The following is a 26,035-nucleotide window of genomic DNA, read 5'->3' on the forward strand; positions in this document are numbered from 1 at the left end:
TCAAGCAACTAATGCTTGGGCCAGCACCTTACTGTCCGTGGCTGTCATCCCCTAGTATTAACCATTTCAGTACAACTGAAATTCTCGCACACAGCATTGGCTGCTACATGTAATTTGCATCACATTACTTGCATTGTAGAATATAAAGTCACTGCTGTATTACTTATTACTCATTCTCTTTTACTCTGAGTAATAACAGATACAGAAAAGGGGATCAAACCAGTTCACAGAATCCAGGGGTAACTCATGTACAACTACAAAGAAAATATAATCAAGACGCCGATGCTGGCATCCTCATGTATCCACTCACACCTCCTGAGGCCTACTTAGGCTTCATTGTACTGAAGTGGTAAAAGTGGTGGAGTATATTGGTCACCCATCATTGGATTTGGTGGTGGGTGAGGATATGGGAGGGCAAATCACAGCTTTCTTCACAGAGTGGTGGAGGTATGGAGCATACTAGATAAAACAATAGTGTGTGCAAAAACAATACAAGAATTTAAAAACAAATTAGATATGGCGAGATACAGAGACAGGACACCAAGAGTGTAGTTCCCCTTCCCAGAAGATACAACAAGGTAAGTACATGTATCTCTCTCCCTCTCCTCCTCTCTGGTCAAGTGAAAGGATCCCCCACTTGATTATGTTAAGGCAGTATATTTTAATTTTCATTGAATCATGATAACCATTTTACTATATTTTTCAGGTGTTGTTCGAGGATCGGTCCAAATTGTTCCGTTTTGTAGAAAAAGAATGGAAGGAGCAAGGTACAGGAATGATTAAGCTCCTATACAACAAAGAAAAACAAACAGTTCGTGTTTTAATGAGAAGAGATCAGGTTAGTTTTTTAATATACTGTACTGAAAAAAGAAATTGATGTAATTTTTGTTTTATTTGAGTTAAATGCAAGGGTAATGGGTCAGGGAATGGAGATGGTTAAAAAATATGGAGAAAAATGAGATAAAAGCTGATGACAATGTGCTTGTGGTAGGATCAGAGGAGGGATTGCAGTTAGCGACAGTTTGGGAAGGTGTGGAAAAGAAGGAAGTTATACATGTGGGTAAAAGTAAGGTGATGAGATGTACAAGGGGAGAAAGTGGCAGCAGACTGGAAATGAGTATTGAGGGAGAGAGACTGGAGGAAGTGGATAGTTTTAGATATTTGCGATTGTGACAGGAAAGGAAGGAATGGAGGTGGAATGTAGATTGAGAGAAGTGAGTAAATGCCTTGGGGGATTAAAAAGTGTAATGAGAAATAGACATTTGGGAATGGATGCTAAGAGGAGATAGTACGAAGGAGGGATTGTGCCAACAGAACTGTACAGGGTAGAAACATGGAACATAAGAGAGGAGGATTTTGAATGCGTTTGAGATAAGGTGCCTGCAAAGTATAAGAGTTACTAGGTTGGATAGCGTAAGAAATGAGGTGAGGAGGAGAACGGAGGTAGAAAGGGAGTTCGGAGATTAGGTTGATGAAAGAGTATTGGGATGTTTTGGACACATGGAAAGAATGAGTGAAGACAGAGTAGTAAAAAAGGTGTGGAAGGAGTGAAAATAAGGGGGTGACCTAGGATGAGATGGGTGGATGAGGTAAAAGGGGCATTGGGAAAGAAGGGAATGTCTGTTGAGGAAGGATAGGAGAGGACAGAAAATAGGGGTGAATGGAGAATGATTGTGTATGGATGATGCTATGATGCATGGGGGGATGGGGGCTGGGGGTGAGGGAGTATGTGTGAGAAAAAAATTGAAGCAGCCCGAAGGGATTTCTTCCTGTCTTCTCCTTTTCTGTATGAGGGGACAGAGAGGTGGGGCGGTGTCACTGATTTAATGAAGCAGCCTTGTTGTAGATGTGCTGTTTCTGACCCAGGGCAGTGGGCAAGATGCAGGTTTGACCCATCAACCAGGAGGTGCCAAGATAAGAGGGTGGAGGGTAGTGGAGTATGTTGGGGATGAAATGAGTAGGAGTGGTTTTTATGCCTGTGCTCTCTCTCTCTTTAGGAGGGGAAAAGCCTTTAGTGTATATATATATATATATATATATATATATATATATATATGAGTGTAATTTTTTTATACACTGAAAAAAAGAAGTCATGATGTGAGTAATAGTAATAAGGTTTTTCACTACTTAAAGACTGTAACACAGCTTAGATTTTCATACTTGTCAAGCTATTTTAGGTTCTAGACACTCTTTTTGTGTTTCCTGCAAAAGGATGATACTTGATAGGGCCACCTTCCTCACAACGGGTAAAAGGCCATTGGTAGACAGACTATAGATTTTCAGAACTAATAGTTCAAATGTCTGTTGAGATGGGAATGGAGAAGGAAGGGGATAGTTGGAAATGGTTGTGTACAAATTATTTTTTGATACAGCCTGAAGGGATTTCTGTCTTCTCTATTTTTCACATGAGAGGACATTGAGGGAAGGTCACTGTGTAAATGAATTGGCCCTGGTGTCTTAAGTGTTCTGTCTTGTTCAATTGCCTTTAACCCAGGCATTGGGCAGGAGACATGGACAACCCTTCATCCACAAGGAACTAAAATGAGAGCAAAATAAATGGGTGGTGAATGGGAGTGGGTGTATGCCTTGACAGGTTACTTCTCTAATAAAAGGGAAGAGGCCTTTATTATATAGTTAGAATAGATCCGAGTACAATTTGTTCTGAGTCAAGCTACAGTGGCTCCAAGTTATATTGTGATTGAGGTGAACATATGCACAATGAATGACCCAAATCTTGGGTTTTGGTTGGAAATCTAGACTTCTTGGAGGATAATTTTAGAGAGTAGGATACCTAGTCCCATCACTCTGTCCCACTTTTATGATTCTCATGGGAAACACTGGCACAATTCCTTCCCCTCCCATAGGAGGGGTTTAGTGGGTGGTTATGTGTGAATATTTTGATGCAGCCCAGAAGGATTTCTCCCCATCCATAATGTTTCTGCATTAGGGGATGGAGAGGTGGAGTGGGGGTTGCCAATTAAATGAAGTTGCCTTGCTGTGTTGATTCTGACCCAGGGCAATGGGCAAGATGTAGGGCTGACCCATCATCCAGGACGATCTAAGATGGAAGGGAAGGATGGGTGATGAATGGGAGTAGAATTATGCTTGTTAACTTTGGCTACCTCCTTTGTGAGGGGGGAAAAAAGCCCTTCATATATGTATGGTTTTTAGATAATGTGAAGAAAGCTTTGTAAAAGATGTGGAAGGAGTGAACATTAGGGGCCAACCAAGGATGAGATGGATGGGTGAGGTAAAGGGGGCATTGGGAAATGTCTGTTAAGGAAAGAAGATAAGGGTGAGTTGAGAATGGTTGTGTATGGATGATGCTATGATGCATAGAAGGGTGTGGGTTGGGGGATGGCAGGGTGAGGGAGAGTATGAGTGAATGATAATTTTACACAACCCAAAGGGATTTCTCCTAGTCTTCTCTTTTTCTGCATGTGGGGTGGTCATTGATTAAATGAAACTGCTTTTGCTGTGGGTGTGCTCTGTCTTGCTACATTGCTTCTGACCCAGGGCAGTGGGCAAGATGCAGGGATGACCTGTCATCCAGGAGGAACCAAGAAAAAAGGAGGGGAATGGTGGTGAATGTGAGTGGAGTATATGGGGATGAAATGGGTGAGAGTGAATTTGTCTTTGACTTTGGCTACCTCCATTGTAAGGTTGAAAAAGCCTTTGGTAAATGGATGTGGCAGAAATACAGGCCATGTTGATATAGATTTTGAACCTTACCTGGAGACTTTGTGTCAGCCCCTCATGGCTGACATGGCTCACATATTTTCAAGAAGAGTAGTTGACTTGACTGTCACTGAAGTCTCACACAGTCAGCACTTGCAGATAATTGTTTTTGGTTATGTGGGAAGTTTTGAGCTAGAATTTACATTGAAAATTAATTTCTTATCATAAAGAGACTTCCATTTCTTTCCAGACTCATAAGGTATGTGCAAATCATCTCATCAATAACAGTATCACTCCACAATTTATGGCAAACAACGATAAAACCCTTATGTGGGGTGCCCAGGTAAATATTGTCCCTATAATTATCTCATTTCTTCCTCCTCTCCCTCACCTCTCCATCCATCCTTCCATCTTCTTTCTACCCCCTCTCTATATCTAATCACACACTCTTCTTGGCCTCTCTACTCACACTGTTTCATCATTCCTCTCCCTCTCTCCTCTCACACACACTCTCCTCTTTATCTTATCTCTCCTAATCTCTCCTCTGTCTTATCCCCCATGTCTCTCCTCTCCCTCTCCTTTCCTGTCTTCTCTCTCTCTCTCTCTCTCTCTCTCTCTCTTTCTCTCTTTCTTCCTCCTTTCTGTTCTCACTCCTCTCTGTCATCTCACATCTCACTCCTTTTTTTTTATTTTTTTTATCATCACTCTACTCTCATTTCTCTCCCCCTATCTCCCCACCCTCTCCCTTCTCTTCCCTCCCTCTCTCTCTCTCCTATCCTCTCTCCTTCCTTTCTCCTCTCCTCGCCTCTCTCCTTCCCCTCATTCTCCTCCCTATCCTTCCTCTCTCATCTCCCTCTGTCTTTCTCCCATTTGCACAAGCACACACAATACACGATTTTAAGAATAAACTGGATGCGGAGAGATATGAAAACGGGTCACTACAAGCATAGCTCTCGTCCCATAAAATACAACTAGATAAATACACATACACACACCGACCACAGTCTGGAACAGACATCTAGAACGAGCTCGGGACTGCAGCGCTTTCTCGATAAGTTGGAGGAAACCCCTAGTCTGGTATTGTATTGGGACAGGGGAGCTTTGCTTATCAAGTGGCCGAAATTATATATTAGAGTAAATTCACTTAGTGGTAACAATTCAGAATGGAGGATGGTGAACATAGACAAAAATATGGTGAATCAATGATAAAAAAACTAGATGTGAGCAAGGTTGAATTACTGTTAGGTGTCATCCCAAAAAAAAAAGAGCTTCAACATAGTAATGCCACAGAGGAATCAAAGGTATGAAGATATTATTAGATTCTCAGGATTTGCATGAGAAGATAGAACACTAGATGTAGGTATAGATTTGGAAAAGGAAACAAGGTATAAAAATAATCAAAGAAATGAGGAGATTTTAGAACTAATGAATTAAATTATGGGGCAATGTATAGAGAAGTGAAGGGGTTGAAAGACAAAATGCTGAAACAAACAGGGAGCTTAAGGATCTTTTAAAGGAATGAAACGTAGTAAAAAATGAGAATGAAAGAATGAAAAATGAAGATACTAGCAAAAATGAGGCTTTGGAAGAAGAAAAAAGTAAAAACAAATACAAGCAGTCACTGAGAAAGTTGGAGAAACTGTAAAAGAGACAGATCTTCAAGAAATCTAATGGCAATGGAAAGTGGAACAGGAAAAACAAAAAATAGATTTTAGAAATTGTACAACAAGAAATGGAAGAAAATGCAAAGGAAACAATCATTAAAGTAATTAAAGAGAAAGAAAATTGAGTCAGGGACGCAGTTGATAGAAAAAATGTATAGTAGTATAAGCTATTAAAGAAAAACAGTGTAGCGAGGTACTTAGAGAAAAAGAGGAGGAATAACAAAAGAAATTTTGAAAGGGATACAAGAGGAGGGGCAGGAGATGAAAAAAAGAAAGGAAGTGCATGGAATAGGACTATTAAAAAAAAAAAATTAGACTGCTAAAAACTAAATTAAGGTCTCAAATGATAGTGGAAGTGCTAACAAAAACTACAAAATTGGCAAAATGTGAAAATTACAAAAATATATGGATAAAAAGGAAATTAGCAGAGAAGCAGAGGGAAAAGACACTAAAAATGAAGCTAATAAAAAAATGAGAGACTATATATATATATTATATATATATACAGTAGAAGCTCGATTTAACGAACTAATTCAGCCAAGGTCCAGTCTGCTAAATTAAATTTTCCGTTAAATTGAGCAAGTGAGCGTTGCTGTAACAGTGTTGCCAGAGTGGATTGTAAAAATTATACGTACCTAAAAATTCCCCCCTCTCTTTTTATGCAAAATGGGGGGACGGAGAGGGAGGTCGCCGATTTAATGAAGCGGCCTTGCTGTGGATGTGCTGTGTCTTGTGACACTGCTTCTGACCCAGGGCAGTGGACAAGGTGCAGGGATGACCCGTCATCCAGGAGGTGCTCAGATAAGAGGGAGGGTGGAGGGGTGTGGAGTGTATTCAGGGATGGAATGGATGGAAATGATTTTATGCCTCTCCCTTTTTGGCTACCTCCCTTGTAAGGGGGAAAGAGCCTTGGTATATGCAGCACAATTGTGAATTGCAAATAAACAGCAATGTGCAGTAATTTGTTGCAACGTGTGTGTGTGTGTGTGTCGTGTAACAATTATATAAGCTGTCTGTGAATTTCGGGGAATATTAGTCATAGCTTCGTGTTTGGTTTGATGTACATAATTCTAGCGATTAACCTCTTCAGTACAAGCCAAAATCTCGCGGGCAGCATTAGCTGCCAGACGTATGGTGTGTCGTAATAATACTTGTATCATAAAATATAGTCACCGCTTATATCGATCGTACTCTATTTCACCCATGACTTTTGATAACCATAGAAAATGTGATGAAGACAGTTTAGGGAGTATGTCATTACGCAGGGGCAACTACAATAAATATAATCAAGAAGCCGATATGGCAGCCTCGTGTATCCACTTGCTCCTCATGCCGCCTACGTATGCGGCACCGTATGGAAGGGGTTAATAGGACTGGGTAATTGGTTTTTGGATAGTTAGCGTTATTGTTGTGTTGTTGCAGAAAACATAGTTCGTTGTTATAGAAGTGTTTTTCGTGGTGATTACTCTCGTGTACTGATTTTGAATTTTCCCATCAACTTACTGTTTCATTATTTTGTTTTCCTATTATACCATCTATTTCTACTTGAATATATATCTGCTATAATTATACTTTATACATATACTGAATTGTATATTATTGTATATATATTATAGTACGTATATATATATATATATATTTATGTACCTCCAAAATACTAAATTATAAATTTTTCCTTGACTCCACCACCACAATCTGGTAACATTGGACTCTGAGACACGCATGTGGCCAGTTGACAGAAAATGCTCAACTTAGCTTACCGTTCCCGCTAAATTGAGCTATTTCCTTAGACGCGCGTCTGGCCAGGTAACGGAAAATGGTCAACTTAGCGGACCATTTCCGCTAAGTTGAGCATTTTCGTTATTGCTATTTACAGTTTGCTAATTTGAGCTTCCGCTAAATTGATATCCGTTAACCTCTTCAGTACGGTTTAAAATCTCACGGGCAGCATTAGCTGCCAGACGTATGATGTGTCATAATAGTATTCGCATCATAAAATATAGTCACCGCTTATATCGATCGTTCTCTCTTTCACCCGTGAATTTTGATAACCATAGAAAATGTGATGAAGACAGTTTAGAGAGTATGTCATTACGCAGGGGCAACTACAATAAATATAATCAAGACGCCGATATGGGAGCCTCGCGTATCCACTTGCTCCTCATGCCACCTACATATGCGGCATTATATGGAAGGGGTTAAATCGGGCTTCTACTGTATATATATATATTGCAGAAAAAAACACTGGTAAATAAGAAACATAGTCAGAACGTTTTCGTCTATTTAAGACATCATTAAGGGAATACAGTAAAGGAGATACAGACAGTATATATACTACAGAAGTAAAAATATTGTAAGGAACAGAATAGCTTCCCACACAGAGTGCTGGGTATATGGAATAACTTAGATAAAGAAACTGTGTGTGCAAATACTATTCAAGATTTTAAGAAAAAACTTGATGCTGAAAGATACAAAGATGGGTTACCATGAGCATAGCTCTCTTCCCATATAATACAACTAGGTAAATACCAACACTTTTAAAGTTGACATACAAACAAAGATTGTCCAAACTGGAACTAACAAACCTGGAACAAAGAAGAGAGAGGAGATCTACTGGCCATTTACAGAATCATGAAAGGCATGGAACTCCTTGACAGAGAAGATTTATTAAAATGGGACAAAAGAAAAGTAATAGGACATAACAAACTCAAAAAGAATAGTTATAAAAGACATCTGAAATAAAAGAAAATAGTTTTCCATACAGAATGGTGGACATCTGGAACAAATTTGATGAAACAATAGTGTGTGCTAAAACCATACAAGAATGTAAGAACAAACTAGATGCTGAAAGATACAAAGATGGGTCACTATGAGCATAGCTCCCTTCTCGTAAAATACACACACAGAGAAAATTATAAAGAATTCAAAGAGCAGCGACAAAGATGGCACCTACACTGTCAGATTTGACATACAAACAAAGATTGGAGAAATTACATCTATCAACACTGGAATGGAGAAGAGAAAGAGGTGATTTCTTGAACATATACAGAATTATGAAAGGGATGGAAATTCTTGATAGAGACGACTTGTTAAAATGGAACAGAAGAGAAACAAGGACACGAAAAGAAGCTAAAGAAGGACAGTTACAGAAGAGATTTGAAAAAGAATATTTTCCCACATAGAGTAAATGATGTCTTGAACAAACTAAACGGAGAAACAGTGAGTGCCAAAACTATACAAGATTTTTAGAATAAACTTGATGCTGAAAGATACAGCTAGGTAAATACACACACACAAATTTGTATTCACAATTGAAAATTCACCTAACTGTTGAGGGAGTAGAGAGAGAGAGAAAGCCCTCCCAATGAAGGAAATGATTGTAACAGAAGGAAATCAGCAACCAGATAAAAAACCATGATGTCAGAAAATCACATGGTCCAGATGGAATTGCAAATTGAATACTGAAAGAATGCATACAGGAGTTGATGGACAAAATATATAAATATTCACTCAAAGAAGGAAAGGTACCACAGGACTGGAAAAATGCAAATATTGTACCAATATATAAAGGAGGAAACAAGGAAGATCCAGCCAACTACAGACCGGTCTCCCAAACAAGCACAGTAGCAAAAATATGTGAAAGTTATCAAAAGTAGATGGGTTAAACATCTGGAAGAAAAAAATATACTGAATCCAAATCAATTTGGTTTTAGACAAGAAAGACAATAAACCTGATCTGCTTCCATTAGAGACTAATAGAAATAATACAAGAAAGGGATGGATGGGCAGACTGTGCCTATCTAGACCTATAAAAAGTATTTGATAAGGTACCACACAAAAAAAATAATAAGAGAAATAGAATCAATAGATGGCATCAGAGGAAAATTATTGGAATGGATGGAAGACTTCCTAACTGGGAGAAAAAAGAGTCGTAATTAGAGACAAATACTTTAATTAGGAAGAAATGATAAGAGGTGTCCTGCAAGGTTTGGTACTGGCTCCAGTCATGTTTGCCATATATATAAATGACATTGATGAAGGAGTAGAGTGTTACATGAATTTTTTTGCAGATGATGCAAAAATACTAAAGAAAGTAAGAACAGAGGAGGATTGTGTATCATTACAGTTAGACCTGGACAAAATCTGGAAATGGACTCAAAAGTGGGAAGTAAACTTCAATATCAAGAAGTATAGTATAATGGAGTTTGGAAAAAGTGAAAATAGAATATCAAGAAATTATGGAGTTGGTGAAGAAGAAGTCCAAAAAGTGAACTCTGAAAAAGACCTTGGAGTTATAATCAGCAAAGACATGACACCAGGCAAACATATCAATAAAATAGTCAGAGAGACCTTCAACCTGTTAAGGTCAATGAAAGTGGCATTTGACTATTTGGATGAGGAAATTATTAAAGAATATATTAGTTACACTAATAAGACCAAAACTGGAATATACAGCAACACTATGGACACCTAGTACTAAAAAGAATATAAAGAAATTAGAAAGAATACAAAGAGCAATGACAAAGTTGGCACCAATTCTCTCCAAATTAACATGCAAACAAAGATTGTCCAAATTGGAATTACTAACTCTGGAACAAATAAGAGAAAGAGGAGATCTGCTGACTATAGAATCATGAAAGGAAAGGAAATCCTTGAAAGGAGTAATTTCTTAAAATGGGACAATGGAAAATCAAGAGGACATGAAAAACTCAAAAAGGATAACTATAGAAGAGATCTGAAAAAAATAAACTTCCCACCTAGAGTACTGGATACTTAGAATGATTTATATAAAGAAACAGTGTGTGCAAACACTATTTAACATTTTAAGAAAAAAACTTGATGCTGAAAGATACAAAGACAGGTCACCATGAGCATAGCTCCCTTCCTGTATAATACAACTAGTTAGAATACAGATGTCACCACTTTCTCTTCTCTCTCCTCTCTCCTCTCATATCTCATATCTCATATCACTCCCTCCACTATTCTCTCCAAAATCTATGCTGATATTGTATTTCTATGTGTCTTTTTTGAATGGCTAATTTTGAGAGAAATTAGGTAAAGATTTTCAAAGAGAAATTTATGCTTTCAGGATTTTGCTGATGAAGAGCTAAGAACAGAAAAGTTCTGCTCTCGATTTAAAACAAGTGAAATAGCCGCCAACTTCAAGGCAGCCTTTGAAAATGCTAAGAAGCTTGTTGTGGAAAAAGAGAGAAGTGGTGATGATGAGGCTACAGCTGAAGAACCAGCAACAGAGGCACCAGCTCCCCAGAAACCACTCTCTGAACTTTTCAAGCCTACTGCTAGATCGTGGAGTTGTGATACATGTTTAGTGAGGAATGACCCCGATAAGAATGTTTGTGTCTCGTGTCAGACTCCAAACCCCAGTAGTACAGCAGTATCCACCTTGACCACAGATTCTACTTCTCTTGCTGGTAAGTTATATTCATGCCTAATATATTTGTTTTCCTACTGTCTCTGTGTTAAGATATAAATTGTGTTTATATGACTAGGAGCTAAGATGAAAGGAATAACAAATGGGTGAAAGGTGGATGCATGTGATGACTGGCTATGTATATACCAAGAGCTTTTTCCCCCTTATAAGGGAAGTAGCCAAGTCAAAGGCACACACCCACTCCCATCCACCACCCTTTCCCCAGTCTTATCTTAGTTCCTTATGCATAACAGGTCATCCCAGTATCTTACCCACTGCCCTAGATCAGAAGCAATATAGCAAGACACAGTACATTCATGGGAAGGCCACTTCACTTAATCGACAACCCCTCTCCATCCCCTCATGCAGAAAAAGAGTAAGCGGGGAGAAATGCCTTTGGCCTGCATCAAAATAATATTGATACTGAAGCACCCCACTACTCCTCCCTTGCAGAACAGTATCCTATATGCTTCTTTTCAGATGATTCTAAATTGTTAAGGAAAGTGAATACTGAAACAGATTGTGAATCACTGCAGAGAGACCGAAACAAGGTTAGGAAATAGAGCCAAAAGTGGGAAGTAGACTTCAGCATAAAGAAATGTAGCATAATGGAGTTCAGAAAAAGTAAAAAAAAAATATCAGGACAATATAAAATTGAAACAAGGAAGTAAAGACAGTGGAATCTGAAAAAGACCCGGGAGTAATTATCTCAAATGACATGTCCCCTGATAAACAAATCAACAAAATTGTCAGAGAATCTTGCAACTTGCTAAAATCAATAAAGGTGGCTTTTACCTATTTAGACAAATAAATGGTTAAAAAATTACTAGTCACGCTAATAAGCTCAAGACTGTATGCTATGACACTATGGTCACCCAGTATCAGAAAGAATACAAAGAAAATTTAAGGAATCCAGAGAGTAGCCACAAAAATGGCCCAACCTGTTATATGAAGAGAGACTAGCTAAATTGTAATTACCAACTTTGGAACAAAGAAGAGAGAGGCAACCTGCTGATCAATTACAGAAATACAAAGGGACATGATAAACTCAAATATGATAGTTATAGAAGAGACCTGAAAAATAAAAAATCCACATAGTGTAGTGGATATCTGGAACAAACTGGATAAAACAATAGTGTGTGCAAAAACTATGTGAATTTAAGCGCAAACTTGACACTGAGATACAAAGACAGGTCATCAGGAGCATAGCTCCCATTCCTGGAAGATACTATTAGGTAAATACACAGTTAAGGCAGAAGTATGCTTTGATACAACCTCTGCAGTTCTGGCTTTTGGCCCCTGCTGTGGAAGTATTTTTCCTTTTTTTCATTGTTTCTGACCCAAGCAATCATCAGGGGACTGATGATCCCACACAAAAGGGAAACAAGAGGACACAAAAAGAAGCTAAAGAAGGACAGTTACAGAAGAGACCTGAAAAAGAATAGCTTCCCACATAGAGGGAATTGAGTGATTGATGTCTGGAACAAACTAAACAGAGAAACAGTGTGCCAAAACTATACATGATTTCAAGAATAAACTGGATGCGGAGAGATATGAAAACAGGTCACTACGAGCATAGCTCTCGTCCCATAAAATACAACTAGATAAATACAAAGAGCCAGGGTAAAAAGGACAATAGATGTGGGGTGGATGAAGGTAAAAGCAATTTTTGTTGTATGGTATTAGTATTGCAAAGGTTTTATGATAATGTGTCATTGCAGGAGGAGGCTTCAAATTTGGTACTACTCCATCAACTACCAGTGAAAGCAGCAGTTTGGCCCGTAGCACAGGATCATTCAAGTTTGGTTCCAGTACACAACCCATTGTACCTGCAGTCTCACAATCCAGTTCAGGTGTGTGTGTGCCTATTTATATATATGCCATTTCCCAACATTACAAGTTAGCTTCACTTCCCTGGATAGACTATAATGAAAGTGATTGCAGTAAATGGTAGATTGTTATAGCAAGTTTGTGATGTGGAGGAACCTAGGAGTTGATTATAGTAGTGGAATTAAGTGAAAATTGCAAATTTTTATACTCATGATGTCCCATCTTTGTGTCACACCATATCTATTTTGATCTTAAATTCTTGTATTGTTTTTGCACACACTGTTGTTTTGCCTAATACGTTCCATATCCACCACTCTGGGGAAAGCTGTTCTTTTTCAAGTCTCATCTATAACTGTCCGTTTTGAGCTTCCTTCCATGTTCTCTTGTGTTTCTCTTATCTCAATTTAGTAAGTCTTCTCTATCAAGGACATCCATGCCTGTCATAATTCTGTAGAGAGTCAACAAGTCATCTTACTCTCTTCTTTCTTTCTTTCTTTTTTTCTTTTTCTTTCAAATTCCATTATGCTATATTTCTTAGTGTTGAGTTCTACTTCCCACTTCTGATTCCATTCCCAAACCCTGTTCAGATCTCTCTGTAGTGAGTCCCAGTCCATTTCTGTACTCACTTTTTTTTAACAATTTTGCATAATCTGTGGGGGACTTGTATAACATTCCACACCCTCACCCATGTCATTCACATAAATACATACATACATATACCAAGGCTTTTTCCCCCTTATAAGGGAGGTAGCCAAAAATGGAAAGGCTTAAAATCATTTCCACCCATTCCATCCCTGAATACACTCCACACCCCTCCACCCTCCCTCTTATCTGAGCACCTCCTGGATGATGGGCCATTCCTGCACCTTGTCCACTGCCCTGGGTCAGAAGCAGTGTCACAAGACACAGCACATCCACAGCAAGGCCGCTTCATTAAATCGGCGACTCCCCCTCTCCGTCCCCCCATTGCATAAAAGGAGAGGATGGGGAGAAATCCCTTCAGGCTGCATCAAATTTTGCTCACACATAGTACCTCACCCCCCATTCCACCTCATGCAGTCACAACGTCATCCATATACAACCATTCTCCATTCACCCCTGTCTTCTGTCCTCTCCCGTCCTTCCTCAACAGACATTCCCCTCTTCCCCAAAGCCCCCTTCACCCCATCCATCCACCTCATCCTAAGACGTCCCCTCACATAAATGGCAGACATTATTGGAACCAACACTGATCCTTGTGGAACTCCATAAATTACCTCTTCCCAAATAGAAGTCTCATCTGAGACTATCCTCATTTTTCTTCCATACAAAAGGTGTATTAACCTAGTTGTATTATACAGGAAGGAAGCTATGCTTGTAGTGACCTATTTTTGTATCTCAGCATCTAGTTTGCTCTTAAATTCTTGTATGGTTTTTGCACATACTATTTTTTTCATCCAATTTGTTCCAGACATCTATTGCTCTTTGTGGAAAACTTCTTTTTCAGATCTCTCAATAACTATCCTTTTTGAGTTTCTTTATGTGTCCTCTTGGTTTTCTTTTGCCCCACTTAAATAAATCTTCTCTATCAAGGACTTCTATACTTTTCATGATTCTGTAAATGGCCAATAGATCTCCTCTTTATCTTTGTTCCAGGGTTGTTAGTTCCAGTTTGGGCAATCTTTGTTTGTATGTCAATTTTGAAAGTGTTGGTGCCACCTTTGTCATTGCTCTATGTATTCTTTCTAATTTCTTTATCTTTTTTGTGTTGGGTGTCCATAGTGTCACAGTGTACTCCAATCTTGGTGTTATCAATGTGGCTAATATTTTCTTTACCAATTCCTCATCCATGTACCGTATTTTTCGGACTATAGCCCGCACCGTTATATGACCCGCACCCCCTTACACCTTAGTGAAAATCCACACAAGACCCGCACCGCTGTAAGACCCGCAGTCATATGACGTGCGTGGCAGTGTAGATCCGACGATGTATACTACCCATGCATGGGTGGCCACAGGCACAGCTCACGGCGGTTGCTGTTACGGCCAGCCGTTGACGTGGTGATCAAAGTAATTTCAAAGCTGAGGCTTTTTCTAAATTTTCTGTTTCATCAATGCTTCTGTGATTTATAAAAAAAAAAGATATATGTTTTCCGATATTGGCAGGTTTCTTGGTGATATCTTGCTTTTCAGGATTCATCACACGTCAAAGGCCGACACGTACGTACACAACCTTACAATTTGGTTTCTGAAGCTGCCACTAGATGTAGTGGTAGCTTCGATGAAAGAGGGGTGATCTCGAAAGTGTGCAACTGATCTTACGATGCCTTTGGGATGGGTCGAAGACGCGGCATTGCGATTCATGATCATGATACCAGCATTCCTCCAGTCCTATTTATTTCTGATTGTGATGAAGATGAAGAATAACCATCAAATTACATTTCAATATATTTTATTGCTCTTATACATATATATTACAAAGAACCTTGATAAATTTGTGTAAATAATGCCATAAAACCCTGTCTGATTGTTTACTGGTAATTAATCAATCAATTGGTTTATAAATGCCATACAAAGACTAGTAATTAATTATTAAACCAAACAATTTCCAATGGTTAGTTTTCAATAGAATGGAACAATAATAGAGCACATTACTGAACTGTTATGAACAGAGTCAATGGAGCACATCGTTATTAGAAAAAAAAAACACAGTCGGTGATCATAGACGACAGTCAATGTTTATGAAGGCGTATCATCGCTCACGAAGCCATCGAATTCCTCATCCTCTGTATCGTCATGGAAGAGGTTGTGGTATAAATCGGCCAATTTTGATGCAGTGACCTCATCCGTTTCCATTTCGGATTCGTGCGATTCCTTTTCCGAGTCGTAGCATGCATCGAACATTGCAGGATGGCACATTTCTGATTTACGGAAACTGTTCTGAATAGTCGATTCTCTAATTTTCTTCCATGCTTGAACGACCCACATGTAATGCTTAAATTTAGCATTAATGAATCAGGTACAGTTTGTAATTTGTAATTGCGAAAATGGCCGCCCACTTGTTTTTGTTTGATCGCGACACACGATGTTGGTGTTGGTACCAGTCACTGTTGTATTGTATGTTCATGCTGTTTAGTTAGGCCTGTTTTATTTGTGATAATGCCTTTGTTAATAACAAGAGCATGTAAAGCGGGTAAGATACTGACAAATTCTACCTTCTCTTTGTCGTTTGTCTCGATCATGCACGCTGTATTATGACATTAATCAACTTTCATACGACGAACCCGGTCGGTCCCCCCACAAATCCCTGATCCGAGAGGGCACCCAGCTAAACTAATCGTTCATTTTTTTTTTTTTTTGACTGCGTAAGAGGGCAATTTCTAATCAGAATCCACAGATGACCCGCACCTTTATATCACCCGCACCCCCGAATTTTGGCCCCTCTCTGAGTAAAAAAGCCGCGGGTCATACACCGAAAAATACGGTAGTTAAAGGCCACTTTTATTGTTCTTAGTATATTGTAGGTTTCTCCAGCTATTTTGTTTATATGCTAGTCTGGTGACATTTTTTTGCCAACATTTACTGCTAGATCCTTTTCTGAGCTTTTTTTTCCCCCCTGATATTCTAATCTTTTTCTAAACTCCATTATATTGAATTTCTTGATGTTGAAGTTCAGTTCCCACTTTTAGCTCCATTTCCAGACTTTGTCCAGATCTCTCGGAAGTTATTCACAGTCTTTATCTGTACCTATTTTCTTTAGTAGTTTTGCGTCATCTGCAAAGTTCATATAAAATTCAACATCATCCATGTCATTTATATATATGGCAAACATTATCAGAACTAGTACAGATCCCTGTTGGACTCAACTTATCATTTCATCCAAGGTCAAGTTTTTGTCTGTAACTACCACCCTCTTTTTTTTTTCTCCTGAAATCTTCCTTCAATTTTAACTTTCCTTGTACATCTGTTGTTTCAAGTTTTCTTATTAGTATTTTGTGTGGTACCTTATCAAATGCCTTTTGTAAATCTAGAAAAGTGCCATCCATCCCTTTCTTGTATTGTCTATTAGCCTTGCATAAAAACAAATCAATTTAGTGGCACAAGATCTTCCTTGTCTAAAGCCAAATTGTTTTTGTCAGTATATTATTTTCTTCCAGATGTTTAATCCATCTACTTTTGGTAACATTTTCACATATTTTAGTTATTGTGCTTGTAAGAGAGACTGGTCTATAGTTTGTTGGGTCTTCCTGATCTCCCTCTTTGTATATTGGTATGATGTTTGCATTTTTCCAATCTAGTGGTACCTTTCCCTCCTTGAGTGAACATACATATACCAAAGGCTTTTTCCCCCTTACAAGGGAAGTAGCCAAAAAACAAAGGCATAAAAACCATTCCTACCCATTCCATCCCTACTACACTCCACTCCCTTCCACCCTCTACCCTCCCTCTTATCTTGGCACCTCCTGGATGATGGGTCATCCCTGCATCTTGTCCACTGCCCTGGGTCAGAAGCAGTGTCACAAGACAGTTTCACTTGAATGAACAATCTATTATTTTATAGATCTTGTCCACTAGCTCATCTATATATTTAGTATCCAATTTGCAAATTCCTCCAGACCGTGTAATTTTCTGACATCAAGGTTTATTATTTAGTCCCTTATTTCTTTGTGTTACATTTATTTATTTCATGGGGGGGGGGGACTTGCTACCTTTTCTTCTTCCCAATTATGTGCATTTTCTATTGTGAATAGACAAAATATTTGTTCAAAACCTCCATCATTTCTACATCTTCTATATATTCCTCATTTCTTTGACACAGTTTCACTATTTCTTGTTTATTTTTAGATTTACCAGCAGGTTAGGGTGTTGTTACTTGTGGCATAGGTCAAAGGTATGGCGGTTTGAACCCTGCCACTGGCATAGTTGAACCAAGAGCATGGTTCATTCAATTCCACACTACAAAGTCCTCTGTAAGGGGGCACTGTCCTAGCCTCCTGATAGGGAGAAGTTTGTAACGGTAAACCATATCACCATTCACATACCTGTAGAATAATCAAGGTTGATCCTTACATGGATCTATTATGTCTTTTTTTTCCATCTTTGTATCTCACAGTGTCTAGTTTGCTCTTAAATTTATGTATATTTTTTTGCTCACACTATTGTTTCATCCAGTTTGTTCCAGACATTCACTGCCCTGTGTGGAAACTTTTCTCTCCCCAGGTCACTTCTATAAGTGCCCTTTTTGAGTTTCTTTACATGTCCACTTGTATTTCTCTTATTCTTATTTATTAAGTCCTCTCTATCAAAGACTTACATGGCTTTTGTGATTCTATGTGTATTTACCTAGTTGTATCTTACAGGAAGGGGAGCTATGCTCATGGTATCCTGTCTTTGTATCTCACAGTATCTAGTTTGCTCTTAAATTTGTGTATGGTTTTTGCACACATTCTTGTTTCATCAATTTTGTTCCAGATGTTCACTGCTGTGTGGATTTTTCTTTTTTTCTTTCTTCTTTTCTTCTGTGAATTGGGTTTATCAAGTTTTCTTTGTTTATTATTACTGAGAGTAAAAGAGAACAAGTAATACACCAGTGATTTTATATTTTATAATGCAAGTAGTGTGATGAATCGTACACGTGGCAGTCAATGCTGCATGCAAGAATTTGACTCATACTGAAGTAATCATACATTATACAGTGTTTTCACGTGTGAATTAAGTATTCAACATACATACATATACCAAGGCTTTTTCCCCTTTACAAGGGGGGTAGCCAAAAAGAAAAAGGCATAAAATCATTCCCACCCATTCCATCCCTGAATACACTCCACACCCCTCCACCCCCCCCACTTATCTTAGCACCTCCTGAAATGATGGGTCATCCCTGCACCTTGTCCACTGCCCTGGGTCAGAAGCAGCGTCGCAAGACACAGCACACCCACAGCAAGGCCGCTTCATTAAATTGGCGACCCCCCCTCTCCGTCCCCCTATTGCATAAAATGAGAGGACGGGGAGAAATCCCTTCAGGCTGCGTCAAATTTTGCTCACACATACTACCTCACCCCCCATCCACCCGCCCATTCCACCTCATGCAATCACAACATCATCCATATACAACCATTCTCCATTCACCCCCGTCTTCTGTCCTCTCCCGTCCTCCCTCAACAGACATTCCCCTCTTCCCCAAAGCCCCCTTCACCCCATCCATCCACCTCATTCTAGGACATCCCCTCATGTTCACTCCCTCCACATCTGCCTTCCACACCTCTTTTACTAGTCTTTCTTCACTCATTCTTTCCATGTGTCCAAACCATCCTAATATTCTTTCATCAACCCTATCTCCCAGCTCCTTTTCCACCCCTGTTCTCCTCCTCACCTCCTCATTTCTCACTCTATCTAGCCTAGTAACCCCCATCATACTTCTCAGACACCTCATCTCAAACACATTCAAACTCCTTCTCTCTTCTTCACTTATGTTCCATGTTTCTGCCCCATACAGTGCTGTTGACACAATCACCCCTTCATACACACACACACACACACTCGTCGAAGCAACACCGCCCGTCGTCGCTGTCGTCGCACGACCAAGAAGAAGAGGATTTACGACAAAAAAGGAAAACCTGGTTTGTATTGTAGGGGTGGGAAGTGAACGTGAGTGCCCAAAATGGTATCTATGCAGTGCTAGTTAATTGTATTAACTCGAAATTAGCAAAAATGAATGAAAACGACTCGAAAGCCAGTTGCGAATCAGAGCCATCTGGCGGCAATCCACTGAACAGCGATGTAAACAAACAACTAAACACGTGTTACGACAATGACTTCATAGGGTTTGGTAAGTACGAAAGAAAGAACTTAAGTAGATTATTAGAGATAGAGAGAGAGATGAGCAAAAATAGGACTCGGTGGGAAAATGAAATCATGGACTTAAGAAAAGAGGTCATTGGGTTAATAGATTGTATAACTAAGGCTAATCTTGAAATTTCTGACCCAAGAAAAACTAACTTGGACCTTACAAACGAAATTAAAGAAATGAAAAGAGACATAAATGAACTGAAGAATGATAATGAAAAGAAGAAAACTAATGATAATAACAATAGCGAAAATCTAAAGCAGGAAGTGAACAACAAATTACAAGAATTGACACAAAAAATCGAAGAAAACTTAGGTGGGGACAGTATCCAGGAAATTAAGAAGTGGAAAGAAAATATTGAAAATAAAGAAATTGCTTTCAAAGAAATAGTCAAGCAGCAAATGCAAGATAATGCAAAAGACACAATCATTCAAGTGATTAACGAAAAAGCAAATTGGGTCAGGGATACAGTAGATAGGAAGAAATGTATTGTGGTTTATGGGCTTAAAGAAAAACAAGGATTGGCGAGGTACATGAGAGAAAAAGAAGAAAAAGAGACAGCAGTAGAAATCCTTAATGAAATTCAGGGGGGAGACAGTGATTCAGGCACAGACCTAGAAGAGACTTACAGAATTGGTCGCTATACTAAGGATAGGAATCGACCTCTAAAGATAAAACTAAGGTCACAAATGGTAGTAGAAGACATATTTGAAAAAGTAGGTAACTTGGCAAAGAGTGAAAAGTACAATAAGATATGGATAAAAAGAGAAATGAGTACTAAGGAATTAGAAAAAGAAAGGGCACTAAGAGAAGAAGCAAAGGAAAAAAACTTGAAAAGATCGGAGACAGAATGCAAAGAATTCCAGTGGAGAGTAATAGACCTGAGATTAAGACAATGGCACTTCAAAACGAAAAAACCAAGGGAAGAAGAAACCAGGGAGAAGGAAGAAAATTAAAAGTGGCATATACCAACATTGACAGACTAATTTCAGGACTGAACGAACTCAATGATTATCTGTTAGAAGCAAAACCAGACATAATGGGAATTGTAGAAACTAAACTAAGAGGTGAAATACCATCCACTGTTATCGGACAAGGTTTATACAACTACTGGATAAAAAACAGGGACAAGAAACAGGGAGGGGGAATCATGTTCTTTGCCAAGAAATACCTAAAGGTGACAAAAATTGCAGAGGGCAAAGGTAATGTTGAATTGATAATGATAAAAGTCGAAGGCAAGAATATGGAAAGTAGAAAGTTTGTGGTGACTTATGTGCCTCCAAAAACAAGCGCTTGGAAAGAAAACGAACTTACAAAAATGCTAGATGATACAAGAAAATCACTCAATGAGATACTAATGGGTAAGGGTAATCTGGTAATTATGGGGGACTTCAATTGCAAAGAAATTTGTTGGGACAGCATGACAGTGCAAGGAGGAGATGACTCGTGGGGCAATGTACTACTAGATATGACCATGGAGTACACAATGACCCAATGGGTCCGTGAAAACACAAGGTACAGAAATAATGAAGAGCCATCGAAACTAGATCTAATATTTACAACAGAACCTGAAATAGTGCATAAAGTCCAGTATGAGACACCAATTGGAAAGAGTGACCATGTACTCATCGAAACTGTACTAAAGGAAGAAATAGACATAGAGAGGAACGAAAAGCATAGGAAAGGAAGACTGATGTACAACAAAACAGACTTTACAAAACTAAAGACATTCTTCCGGAATGCAAACTGGGAAATATTTTACAGGGAAGAAACAACAGTGGAAGAGAAATGGAATATATTGATGGAAAACTACAGTGAAGGTGTAAACAGGCATGTACCAAGACAAAAGCGAGAGAGAGTGTACATTAAATGTTGGTTCAATAAAAGATGCAGTGAGGCAAAAGACAGAAGGGACAAAGCTTGGAAAAAGTGGAGAAAAGACAAAAAACAAAGCAAATGGCAAATTTATGTTAACTATAGAAATGAGTATGTCAATGTGAGAAGAGAGGAAAAAAGGAACCATGAGAAGGATATTATAGACAAATGCAAAGAGCAACCCAAACTATTCTATCGGTATGTGAATGGTAAACTTAAAAACAAACAGGAAATGGTGAAACTATGCCAAGGAAACATAGAATACACAGAAGATTTAGAGATGGCCGAAGTCATGAACAATCACTTTAAATCTGTTTTCACCAGAGAGAAAATACCAAATTGTGACATAGATAAAAACAAGAAATCTCCCCTCATGAATGAGTTTACAGCATCACTAAAGGAAATATCAGAACATCTATCAAGGCTGGATTTCAGAAAATCACATGGCCCGGATGATATTGCAAATTGGATTCTAAAGGAGTGCAAAGAAGAACTAACAGACAAAATACACATCTTGATAAACAGCTCACTCAAAAAAGGAAAGATAACCGAGGACTGGAAAAACGCTAACATTGTACCAATACACAAAGGAGGAAACAAAGAACCCACCAACTATAGGCCAGTATCACTAACAAGCACCATAGCCAAAATTTGTGAGAAAATAATCAAGAATAGATGGGTAAAACATCTGGAAGACAATGACATATTAAACCCAAGACAATTCGGATTCAGGCAAGGAAGATCATGCTCCACAAACTTAATATGCTTTTACTCAAGACTAATAGACATAGTGCAAGAAAGAAATGGATGGGCTGATTGTGCATTCCTAGACTTGCAAAAAGCCTTTGACAAAGTACCACACAGAAAACTACTAAAAAAACTGGAACACATAGGAGGAATACAAGGAAACCTACTAAAATGGATAGAGGACTTTCTGACTGGTAGAAAGATGAGAGTAGTACTCAGAGAAAAATATTCAGATTGGAAAGAGGTGATCAGTGGAGTACCGCAAGGATCTGTGCTGGCACCAATAATGTTTGCTATCTATATGAATGACATGGACGAGGACGTGAACTGCTACATGAGCTTCTTTGCCGATGACGCCAAACTGCTAAGGAAAATAGAAACTGATGAGGACTGTGAAGCACTGCAAGAAGACCTAAATAGGGTATGGAACTGGAGTCAGAAATGGGAAGTGGACTTTAATACTAAGAAGTGTAGCATAATGGAGTTTGGAAAAAGCAAAAACAGAATATCAGGAAAATATACAATTTGAAGTAAAGAAAGTAGGATCCAAAAAAGATTTGGGAGCAATTATCACAAACGACTTGTCCTATGATATACAGATTAACAAAATTGTCGGGGAGACTTACAACTTGCTAAGATCAATAAAAGTGGCGTTTACATACTTGGACGAAGACATGATAAAAAAAATATTGGTTACATTGATAAGGCCTAGATTAGAGTATGCGGCGACATTGTGGTCCCCCAGTACCAAAAAGAATATAAAGAAAATAGAAAGAATCCAAAGAGCAGCTACAAAAATGGCACCTGCACTTGCAAACCTATCATACGAGGAGAGATTGGCTAAACTGGAGCTACCGACACTGGAGCAAAGAAGAGAGAGAGGTGACCTATTGACCATCTACAGAATCATGAGAGGCACAGAGGTACTCGATAGAGAGAACTTACTTAACTGGGACAAAAGAAACACAAGGGGACATGGAAAGAAAATAAAAAAACATAGCTATAGAAGAGAACTGAAGAAAAACAGTTTTCCTCATAGAGTTTTGGACACTTGGAACAAACTGGACAATGAAATAGTATGCGCAAAAACCATTCATGAGTTTAAAAACAAACTAGACACTGCAAGATACAAAGGCGGGACATCACGAGCATAGCTCCCCTTCCCGCAAAATACAACTAGGTAAATACAATCTCCTCTTAGCATCCATTCCCAAATGTCTATTCCTCATTACACTCTTTAATCCACCAAGGCATTTACTCGCTTCTCTCAATCTACATTCTACCTCCACTTTCACTCCACCTTTCCCTGCCACATTTGCACCCAAGTATCTAAAGCTATCCACTTCCTCCAATCGCTCTCACTTAATGCTCACTTCCAAATTACTGCCACTTTCACCCCTTGTACATCTCATCACCTTACTTTTACCCACATTTATCTTTAGGTTTCTTCTATCACATACTCTCCCAAACTCTGCCACCAACTTCCTCAGTCCCTCCTCCGATCCTGCCACAAGCGCAGTGTTGTCCACAAACAACAGCTGGCTCACCTCCCACTTTTCTCCATTTTCTTTAACCATCTCCAATCCCTTGCCCACTACCCTTGCATTTACCTCTCGCACCACCCCATCCATGTATAAGTTGAACAGCCAGGGTGACATAACTCATCCTTGACGAAGTCCCACCTTTACCTCAAACCACTCACTCTCTCCATTTCCAATCCTGACACAAGCTCTACTACTCTCATAAAAACTCTTGACAGCTCCCAGAAGTTTTCCTCCTATCCTGTATATCTGCATAACCTCCCACAGTGCCTCCCTGTCTACCCTATCATAAGCCTTTTCCAGATCCATTAAAGACCAAAAAACATCCTTCCCCTTTCCTATAGCTTTCTCACATATCTGTCATACCACAAAGATCTGATCTACACAACCTCTACCTGTCCTAAATCCACACTGTTCCTCACCAATTACTCCCTCTGTTCCTCTCCTAATCCTCTCAATCAAGATCCTCCCATAAGCCTTCCCAACTACACTCAACAAGCTAATCCCTCTGAAACTACTACATTCACACTTGTCCCCTTTTCCCTTGTAAAGAGGAACTATACAGGCACTCCTCCAGTCCTCCGGCACTCCACCCTCTCTCCAACAAACATTAAATAACCTCACCAACCAGTATTGAACATATTCTACATAATACTTCATTACAAGCTCATGTACTCCATAACACAATGTTTATTAGTCCTCTATACATTATGCATAAAGCATATGCATAATGTATGAGAGGGAGGGTGGAGGGGTGTGGAGTGTTTTCAGGGATGGAATGGGTGGAAATGATTTTATGCCTTTTCCTTTTTGGCTACCTCCCTTGTAAGGGGGAAAAAGCCTTGGTATATGTATATATACATTATGCACTGTATTTACCTAGTTGTATTTTGTGGGAGGAGAGCAATGCTCGTAGTAACCCACAGCTGACACACCAACTTGTGTTTCAACAGCTGGGTGATGAAAAAAAAAGGGGGGGGGGGTTGAAAACTGCGTGCTGGCTGACAACTTGTGACCATCACTACAAAGAAAGAAAACACATGAACAATCAAGATATGTGACATCTCCAAGTACCACTCTCATTTTTCTTCCGTTCAAGATATCTTTCATCCAAATTGTTTGGGGTTTAGTATGTTGTTCTCTTCCAAGTGTTTAATCCATTTATTTTTAATAACTCATATTTTTGCAATTGTGCTTGTAAGGGATACCGTTCTATAGTTTGTAGGATTTTCATTATCTCCTCCTTTGTATATTAGTACAATATTTGCATTTTTCCAATCTTGTGATACTTTTCCATCTTTGAGTATTTTATCTGTAAGTTCAGCTATACATTCTTTCACTATCCATTTCACTATTCCATTGAGCCCATGTGACTTTCTGACATTAAGGTTCTTTATTTGGTCCCTTATTTCTTTCTATGTCACTGTTATTTCTTTCATTTTGGGGGATCCTTCTCGCTGTCCTTCATCCCAAATTTGTGAGCTTTCAATTGTAAACACAGACCTAAAGTGTCTGGTCATTATTTCAGCCATTTACACATCTTCTATATATTCCTTGTTTCCTTCCTGCAGTTTCATTACTTCATGTTTGTCTTTTAGTTTATTGTTTACATATCTGTTAAATAGTTTAGGTTGGTCTTTGAATTATCTATTATCTTTTTCATTTTTTTTTTTTTTTTTTTTTTTTTTTTTTTTTCCCTCTCTATGCATATCTACATATTCATTTCTCAGTTTGATGTATATTTACCATTTAGTCACTTCTTTGTCTTTTCTCCATTTTTTCCAGGCTGTCTCTTCTATCTTTAAGGGGATTGACTCTCATTTCGGTGATTCGCTCGATTGCATTATGCATTTCTGGTCCTCCCAACCTTATCGTTTTATGTAAGACAATGGAAATTTAACTCGATGTGCAGGGAAATGGGATGCATCTGTGACAGAAATATCATTGAAATCCATTAAAAAGAATTTACACAACAGACGATTTACTTGCAATTTTGAGTTATTTTTGAAATAACGTTTATTTTTACAAAAGTATGAGGAGAATAATGATTTCCTTTGGTGTACAGTTAGTAGACACCCAGATGTACCTAAACTAGTATACTCGTAATTATAAGTGTAAAAGAAAGAAGGTCGGCCTTACAGAAAATTATAAAAAAAAAAACATAAAATTACAACTTTAAAAAATTGTCAAAAATATATATCAAGTAAGTTAAGAATGATCAAAATTGCTTATTTACACACGAAGTTATAGCTACTTTTGTGCGAAAAAACTAGTTTTGAGAAAATAGTATTTTTATGTTTATATATTCACTACTCCATAAAAGTGCCTCCAAAGAGTATCAAATGCACATATCTACTTACATAATCCTTTGACCATTTCTGGGAAGTAAGCAGCAGATGTTCATTACATTTCTTTTGTACCCATGCCAACTGAGAATCGTGAC

General features: G+C 38.6%; 1 protein-coding gene across 15 annotated transcripts in view; it reads left to right on the forward strand.

The window, feature by feature from the left end:
- The window catches only part of LOC143036396 (E3 SUMO-protein ligase RanBP2-like), a 381,916-nt gene that overhangs the window by 258,311 nt on the left and 97,570 nt on the right, over positions 1-26,035 (forward strand). For all 15 annotated transcript variants that reach the window (XR_012967350.1, XM_076203706.1, XM_076203712.1 and 12 more), the window contains 4 exons: positions 707-838; positions 3,929-4,021; positions 10,432-10,774; positions 12,495-12,626. Coding sequence is in view for 14 of the 15 variants with exons in the window: in XM_076203706.1 (XP_076059821.1) it covers positions 707-838; positions 3,929-4,021; positions 10,432-10,774; positions 12,495-12,626 (700 nt within the window). In the remaining variant the exon portion in view is untranslated. The remainder of the gene's footprint in view (positions 1-706; positions 839-3,928; positions 4,022-10,431; positions 10,775-12,494; positions 12,627-26,035) is intronic.

Source organism: Oratosquilla oratoria, chromosome 20 (genome assembly GCF_046742065.1).
Source record: "Oratosquilla oratoria isolate Oo_2021 chromosome 20, ASM4674206v1, whole genome shotgun sequence".
Lineage (NCBI taxonomy): Eukaryota > Metazoa > Arthropoda > Malacostraca > Stomatopoda > Squillidae > Oratosquilla > Oratosquilla oratoria.